We start from the raw sequence: 9,017 nt of genomic DNA on the forward strand, positions 1-9,017 counted from the left end.
TAACAAGTGTTGCTGAGCATGTGGAGAAACTGGAACCTTCATGCACTGCTAATATGACTGTAAAACGGTGCAGCCGCCGCAGAATACAGTCTTGCGGTTCCTCAAAAAGTTAAAGAGAATTACCATATGACCCAGCAATCTCACTCCTGGGTGTATACCCTAAAGAACTGAAAGCAGGAACCTGAAAACACCTGTACATGCATGTTGACAGCAGCATTATTCACATCAGCCGAAAAGTGGAAAACAATCCAAATGTTCTACAACAGATGATGGATAAGCAAAATGCGGTCCGTCCACACAATGGAATGTTATTCGGCTTTAAAAAGGAATGAAACTGACAGATGCTACAAATGGATGAATCTTGAAGACATTATGCTGAGTGAGGTAAGCCAGAAACAAAGGGACAAACATTGTACAATTCCACTTATATGAAGTACTGAGAGTGGTCAAAATCATAAAGACAGAAAGTGGAATGGTGGGTGCCAGGAGCTGGCAGAGGAGAAACGGAGAGTTGTTGTTTAGTGGGGACAGAGTTTCAGTTTAGGAAGATGAGAAGTTCTGGAAATGGATGGTACACTTAAAAATGGTTAAAGTGGTAAATTTTACCACAATGAAAAAAACTCAAACGTTAGGAAACAAAAAGAATATCACATTGTTATAGCATTTGGGTGAAACTTAAATGTAGGTTTAAAATTGAATTTCTCTTTTAGGCACCAGATAACTACTGGAGGCTGGCGCCGTACCCACAGCCTTAGATGTCTGAACTCACATGGTCCTCAGTAATCATGAGCTAAGTGTTATCACTGTCCCCTATTTACAGAGGAGGCCTGAGGACAAAGAAAGGTTCAGTCACATGCCAGATTTAGTCATGCAGAGATGAAACAGAATTCAGACGCTATGGCTGCTTTTGGCTACTGTCCATGTCGAGTACACGCTAATCTCGTCCCAAAACCATGTTCAGAAAGAAACACACTTTTGTACCACATACACACTTTCCATGAGCCCCAGGATATCTGAAGTGCCATGCTCCAAAGTGACATACAAAATTCAAATAATTGACCTCAAGAGACCAGCTCACTCTAAGAAATCAAGTGACAACCTTTCTGTTGATGACCTCTGGTTTCAATGATATCTTCATCTTATTTGGTGGATTCTCTTGTAAACTCTCTTCCAGTTGTTATTAACCTTGACCAAGTGATCAAGGTCAGCACCACCAGTGAAAGGAAATATCAACAGCATGTACCTCCAACACAACGCACTGAAAAGAACACAACGTTGCTTCTGTAGGATTCCCGCCAAAGACACACTGCCTCAGTCTAGTCGTGAGGAAGCAATGGACAAACCGCACTGAGGGACACCCTACGAAACGACTGAGCAGTTCTCAGCAATAGAGTGTGGGTCACAGACGACGAGGAAAGACTGGGGCACCGTCACAGATCGAAGGAGACTAAGAAGACAGGATGGCTAAATGCAACGTGGGAGCCTGGGCCAGAAAAAGGGCATTAGGGCAAAACCCGGGGAAATCCAATAAAGCCTGCTGATCAGTGGTGAAAGAGCACCGTGCCAAGGTTAACTTCCTGGTTTCTGTCATTGCACTACAGTTCTGACGCACTAACCTTGATGGAAGCTCAGAGCAGGGTGGAGGGGAACTCTGCACTACTTTTTTCAACTTTTCTGCAAATGTGAAACTAATTCAAAATAAAAAGTTATGTGGGTTTTTCTTTCTTTCTTTTTCTTTTAAACAAAGGATTTGCAGTAGCCTTCCACAGTAATTACTTTGGATGCTTAAAAATACAAAACTGTTATTATTCTACTTTTCTATCATCTTTCCCTTTTCCAAAATAACTGAATATCACAGCACCTCTTAGGTCCTGCTTAAGACAAATGCAGCTGCTTGTTACTCAGCGGTAACAGTATTGCTCCAGTTATAAACTGCAAAAGAAATGGATGTGATACACCAGAAAGCAGGGCTCTGGAAAGACAGAAATGAACCATCTGCTGCCAGAGAAGGATGTGATGGGCACAGTGGCTCGCGATGCACGCTAGGGCTGAGCCAGGACCAGAGGCATGCGGTTGTCTCGGTCCTGGTTCCACACAGGAGGTATCTTCTCAATGGGTTACCTGTCTTTTCCTTGATCTCGCAGAGCACACTGAAGAGAGCAGGCTTCATCCGATGGCAATTCAGAGCATGCTTTCTGAAAGACAGGTGACAGAGGAGCATGTAAGAAAGAGAACCATTATCCTGTCCACCAGAGTAAAGATCCTTCATACTGACCCAGTTGGTTCTGCTGAAAATCCCTTACGGAGGTACGGTACCATAGAAATTCATATGAATTGAATTTGTGCAGTTTAAGTAGAATATACAAATATTCAAAACATTTCCCTTTATATGTAGAATTAAAAATAATGCAAATAATTCATCAAGAACTATGAAATTTCAAGGTCCAGTGATCTGAAAGCTGTACTCACTCCACTGCTCTTGGCGGCACTTTGGTGCAGAAGCAGAAACCCTAGCCATCCCACCACAGTGCCGTGAGATGCTAGCTTCGCAGGTGTTTACTGAGCATCTACTACATGCCTCATACCATTTAGTTGTAGAGACACAGACACACGAGGTTTGCACTGATGTAGCAGTTAAGATGGAGGGGGTAACAAGCGCCAAACACACACACAAGCAAGAAAACCATGAGCCATGGCAGGTGTTTTATGACGATTTAAACTAGAGTAATAGCTAGAAGGTTTACTGGAGTTTATGTCTCTGAGGTGACATCAAAGCTGAGATCAGAATGACAAGAAGTCAGGCAGAAAAAGGGCTGAAGAGAGTAATAATTTAGGCAGAGGAAACAGCCAGTGCAAAGGCCCTGAGTGAGAATACAGTGGCTTTTTAAGAAACCCAGGATGCTGTAGGGTAAGAGCTGAGTGAGGGAGCCACGTGGTGAAGTGAGAGAGACAAATGGGGCCGACTGAAAGAGCCTTGTGTGTCAGGGAAACCTGGCTTTTGTTCGCCCTGAGTGAGAACTGTGGTTGGCAGAAGAACATCCCCCAAAGATGTCCACATGCTAATCCTTGGAACCATGAATATGTTGCCTTACAAGAGAAAATACTCTGCAGGTGTGATTAAGGTTAAAGATTTTGAGATGGGGAGATTGACCCAGATTATGCAGATGAACCCATTCTAATCACACTCTCAGTCTTAAAAAGCACAGACTCTCCCAGCTGTGGTCAGGGAAGGACATGCGATGACTATTTCTTTTGATCCAAAGCAAATCCCTTAAGTCAGAATACTCTGAGAAGGAACACAGAACAGAACGAACGACATGGTCATTCCTTGCTTGGAAAAGACTTCAAGGCTATGCTCGATTGAACAGCAGCTAAAGCAGGCAGGCAGCTTACCCGCAACCCGCTTCCAAGGCCATGCCTTCCACTCAGCCTGATGGAACCATACTGCATGCTTTCCTGCTCTGAGCCTTCCCTGCACACATGCTTGCCCCTAGCCTAGAATGCCATGCCCACTTTCTCTGCAGGGCAAAAAGCCTCACATCCAGATCAGTCACCTCCTTGGGGCGTGCTCCTGTGCCTCAAGCTGACTTCAGTTGAATTCCAGGGTCCCATCGTCCCTGCTCCACAAGCTCTCGTCTTGTTGAAGGGTTGTCTCCCTCGCCTTGGCTAATTCTTTATCACCCTCTCTCTGCTCCTCTGAAGCCTTATAAGCCCAACTGCCTGACTATACAGCACATGAAGCAGGAAGGGATGTCATATTCTAGGGAGCTCAAATGGTGTCATATTCTGGGAAAAGGAGGGGGCAGCAGGTCAGCACCAGAGCTCAAAAGAACACTGCCAAATCTCCACCCAGCCACCCCTGAGCTGTCTGACCTATGGCAAGTCCTTACTCCCTGGGGACCAGTTCCTCATCTAGAGACTCAGTGAAAAATGCCGACTTTCTGGGTTACTGGGAGGTTTGTACTCAAAGGGACTCAAAGGTAACTGTCACAGAAATGAGTGCTACTTGCTCATTTGTGCAATTTTTCTGAAACTTTTTGCACAATGCTTTACTTACTAATGAAGCCACTTCAGAGGAATTTTGCTGTGATCCTAGATTTTAGATAGCTTTGGGAAATCATTTTAAAACAAAACTCAACTTGAAGGGCACCAAGGACATCAAGACTTTCCTCTGGCACGAGACCAAGCCAAGCTAAGCATGTCAATCAAAGCTCAAAACCAAAACCTACAAGCGGGCTAAGAACAATGACTGCAGACACTCTGTCGACTGGTCTCTAATGAAGCTCCTTTAAGGATGATGGAAAAGAAAACTTCAACGCAAATTCTACCTCCCAGGTTTGAACTAAGAGAGTCCCTCATGCTAATGCCGTCTGGCTTTGGGAAATTCCAAACCATAAATTCCTCCTCTGACCTCTTGCATTCTTTGAACGATGTGCTGAAAGCTGAGGCTGACAAGCATTAACGTGCACTTCTAAAGGTCTATGTCCCCTTATTTAGTATTCCTGAGGCACTGAGATGAGGGGCACACCATTCAGTGGACGGTTTATGCTTTGCCATTTTGGGTAAGTTCTAAGGACAGTCAAAATTACACCATCTCTAATAATTAAGAATTTAATCCATATTATAAGCAAAGTCAATCTGCAGAAACACTAGAAAGTCACGCAAATTTCTACTGGTAGAAAATACTCAGAAAGTCATGTATGTAAAAATCAAATAAAAAAAAGTCCAGAGAATTTTCTTCCTAAGAAATGCTATCAAAGCCCTAAACGTAGTACCTGTAATGTTGCCTAAAAGCCAATTTCTACTCTTTATAGTTTCAGGCACACCACTCCACATACCATATTGCTTGCTCCTAAAACGTGTAACAGTGACCATTCTCCGACATACTTTTATCCGCTATATGTAAAGTTTTTTTTGCCCTAAATCTCATTACCATTCCCCAATGGTCATTTCCTATTATACTCAAGATCTACAAACAACATAAGTTTAAATTGTGGTTTTCTAGACTATACAAAGGAAATATGGAAATCACCCTGGAACCTCTAAAACCCGATTTCCTGAAAATATAAAAAGACCCTGAAACAACAGGGCCTCATGTTTTTTTTTTTCATTTAGAGGAAAAAAAAATAAACTATTCTCTGAATTTCATTTCTACTTTTCTTGCTATATTAAGCAGGAAAAATAATGCTAATTATGTGACTCCTGTGATTAATTTAAAATCCATTGTGCCCACAAATACAACTTAGGCTCAAAAATAATTTTCATTTGTAGATTAACCATCCATTAGCCAAACAGTTTTATGAACACTGAAAAACAGGATGCTACCATCTGCACTCCCGAGAGCCTGACCTCTCCAAGTGTTGTCTGGGATCCGCAGCATTGGTACTCTTGGGAGGTTGTTAAAAATGCAGACTCTTTACCCCCACACCCAGACTTACCACATCACAACTTGAGCTGCAGTAAGAATCCCACAGACATTTGCTGCATGCAGAGCCTAAGAAGCACTGTTCTAGGGCACCACTGTCCAGGAGAATTTTCTGTGATGATGGAAATGTTCTCTATCTGAGCTAATGTGGTATCCTCTTGAGCACTTGAAATGCAACTAGTGCAATTGAAGAATTGAATGTCTATTTATTTAAATTTAGGAAGACACATGGTGAATGACTACCACATTGGACTGTGCAGCTCTCTAACGTATGTGCATGCACCTGCAAAGGGTCAAGAAGCGACCTCGACTGCCAAATCTGCCAGTGCTGCAACACAACCCACCTGTCGTTCCAACATGCAGAATGACTGGAAGAAGGGACAGTCCTCTTCAGCTGCTTCTACCAGAACATCAGGTATGGAGCCTGGGTCTCCAGGATGACATTGCTGACCATTTCTGCTTCATTTTTTGATCAGGTTTCCAAAACTCACCACTCAGCCATTCCTAGCTCTAGAGTTTTCATACTGGCTTCTTAGGAATCTCATTACTGGACAATAGAGGAGTCCACCAGCCTCTGATGATTGGCTGTTTCTAGGCTCCAGGGCATCTGAGGCTTGAGGATCCCCAAGGGTGTGATGAATGAGCACACAGTTTGGGGTGTGGAGGAGGACCCAGAGCCTGCAACTGATTTTCAAAAGGGCCCATGACTCAACCACTGGCTAAGGACCCTGAGAGGAAGAACTCTGGAGCCTGACAATCCTAACGGAGGAGCCCTCAACCCTAGTCTGATAACCCTCCTAAACCCCTCAGAAAGGTAGCGAAGAGATGCAAATGAAATAACCTATGTAAACTGTAAAGTGCTATAAAATTTATTGTTACGAACAAATAAAGCTATGCATGATAGAGTAAAATATTCAGACAATCCTTGGCAAATAAGATTAAAATTTCTGCCTTACTGATCCCATACAAAAAATGAATGAGAACGTGATCAGTGAAAGGTTCAAATCAGAAGACGGGGAACTATCCCTTCCCTAGGAATAGCTCAGGGTGTAGGCTAAGAAGGTCACAAGATCATTCAAGGAGATAGGTCACCCCTCACACAGGAAGTCTCCAGCTGACTTGGGCTGAATCTAAACTAAGATGGTACATCCTACAGTTCCCGATATCCCTCCACTATCTGGATAATCAAAAGGAAAAACAATACACAGTTCGCTATCCCAAGACTACTTAGTTATAACGACAAAATAAATTATGCACAAGCACTTTCATAGCGTAGAAAGAGAACAATCTAGGTTTAAGGAGAGCAGGTGTGCTCTCCTTCTTTAAACATACTTAAGGGGACAAAACAGGTTGAGAGGGCCTCACAGCTAATTCTTGCTAGCCAGGTGAGCTACAGGGACTACGAAGGGGTCAGCAGGCACACTGTGAGAAGGCCTCACCCAGTCAGCTGGCACAACCTTCTGGGTTGATAATCTACCAGGCTGCACAGTTTACTGTGAGGAAAAGACCCACCCAAGCTGTTTGCTCCAGAGTGGAGCAAAGGGCCCACCTGAGGACTAAAGACTGTTGTCTGGGCTTAGGGGACTCTGAGTTCTTCTAAAGGCTACCTCTAAAGAAGAGGGGCAGATTCTAAGCTTCCAAGTCTCAAAATAAAAGTCCTAGGGGGTCTTTCTACTGCAGAAAGAAACCAAGAACCAGCTATCTAACAGCCTTGTTGTCAGCATGCAAAGCTCCACTACTCAATTTCTTAGCCTTAAAAGAAAAAGTGCTGCCTTCAAGAAGAGCAAGGAAGAGGTGACTGACTGCACTTTATTCTAAAGCCTATCTAGGGGAGTCTCAGAGATTGCTACAAGAAAAAACAGCAGCCTTGGGGCTGTGCTGGGGTGACAAGTGCCTGAGGAAGGTCACAGCTGGGCAGAGCTCAAGTGACTCTCTGCCTAGGACAGAAGGATCATGGGTAGCTCCACAAACCCAAGAGCACTGCTTCTGTGGTTCCTGGGTATGAAGAACCTATTTCCTGCTAACTCTTCTAGAATCTAAGTGCCACAAAACTACATGCATGCTGGGTGCCACTGTACACAGGAAAGTACAACAAAGACCCTGCTTTCGGACCAGTCTAGTGAACAGGGCATCACACAAAGACACCCTCTCCCAGTCCAGCTCTTCCGTGCAGGGAGTTACCTCTTCTCAGCATACTCTTGATATGACAACTATTTATAAATTAGTCTCCCACACACCCTGCTTCTCAATGAGCTCCAAGAGGGCAGAGAACAAATACCTTAGCCATCTTGGTTTCCCTAGCACCTAGCATGCTCCCAGAAGTAGAATGAACATGGTGATGGTGGGATGACACTCCCCCTAACTTTCGGGGAGAGGTTATGAAACTGCAGAAAAAGTTGACATTCCAGAAGAATCAAAGGAAAGAAAGATTGAAGAACAAAATGAATGCTACGTCCACCTTTTACTCCGCCTCTTCTTTCCTGGGGCTGCTGTTCAATTGGCTTTGTAGAGGACTCTAGGGACTACAGTCCACGCGACCAGACCATGGTCCTACCCTCACAGACCATCATTCTCCCCGAAACAGGCCCCATTCAACGAGGCCTCATCCTTCAAAAGGACTTCAGTCCTTTCCTATTTTCTAATAATTTGAGCAGGCCCCAATGACAAGGGCTGCCTTGTGAAGCCGATTTTACCCATCATGGCTGAATGACAGTGGTGGATGGAGGTAAGTGGGGCAGTGGTCTTAAAACTGCTGTGATTTTCCCAGGGCAACTGAGACTTGTAGGCCCCGTGTGACCCAGTTCCAGCCTTTGCCCAAGCTCTCAACTCGGGAATTTCAGTCCCTGGCTCTGCTTTCTTTCCGCTGTTTCCCACCTCCAGGGCCTTTGAAGGTACTGTGCTCTCTCCACCTGGTTTCCTGCAGCGTGCCATCCCTTTCTTTACAGGTTTTCTCACAGTTGATGCTTAGTTTTTTGCACTCAGGTTCTCTCCCTCAAACCATGAGCTTGAGAACAGGGACAATGTCAGCATCCAGCTCGGTGCTCTGAATATAGTGTCTAAAAGATATTTGCCTAATTAACAACAAAAAAAGGGGTCCTTCGCTTCTTCACAGCTTCCCCACTAACCACTTCTGATGGTTCCCACACCGAATCGCCCATCTCTTCATTCCCAGGTACCATTCCCCACAACTCACATTCTCCATTATCTGCCCTCAAAACTTCCCATTATGAATTCCACTAATCCGTTTACAAGCCCCCACACTCCTCTTAACCCTTTATATTCCATAAACCCGGAAATCACCTTTCACCATAAACCTCCCCACCGATAAACTCCCCTTAAACCTAACCGTCTCACCCCAGAACGAGCTCCTAAAACCCACCAGCCACTGCTCAGCCCATGACCCTTTCAATCTGTTCCATTTTAACTCCATAAATCCCTTCGTCGTCCTCCTCAAGCCTCCCATGTCTGCCCTCCCGGCTCAGAGGCGCACCCCACGCTGTCGCCCTGCCCCCTCCTCAGCTTCACACCCAGAGCTGCCCGGGCCCTGGCCCCTCGGCCCGCCCCTTTCACGGCCGCCACTTTGGGTGGCCCC

General features: G+C 44.8%; 1 protein-coding gene across 1 annotated transcript in view; it reads right to left on the reverse strand.

Annotated features, from left to right (window-relative positions):
- The window catches only part of PBX4 (PBX homeobox 4), a 25,420-nt gene extending 16,424 nt beyond the window's left edge, over positions 1 to 8,996 (reverse strand). The window contains exons 1-2 of the mRNA XM_015587139.2: positions 5,770 to 8,996; positions 2,122 to 2,195 (exon numbers count right to left, since the gene is read on the reverse strand). Of these exons, the coding sequence (XP_015442625.1) occupies positions 2,122 to 2,170 (49 nt within the window). The 5' untranslated portion in view covers positions 2,171 to 2,195; positions 5,770 to 8,996. The remainder of the gene's footprint in view (positions 1 to 2,121; positions 2,196 to 5,769) is intronic.
- Between the last annotated feature and the right edge of the window lie 21 nt (positions 8,997 to 9,017).

The sequence above is a fragment of the Pteropus alecto genome, unplaced genomic scaffold, assembly GCF_000325575.1.
Source record: "Pteropus alecto unplaced genomic scaffold, ASM32557v1 scaffold160, whole genome shotgun sequence".
Taxonomy (NCBI): Eukaryota; Metazoa; Chordata; class Mammalia; order Chiroptera; family Pteropodidae; genus Pteropus; species Pteropus alecto.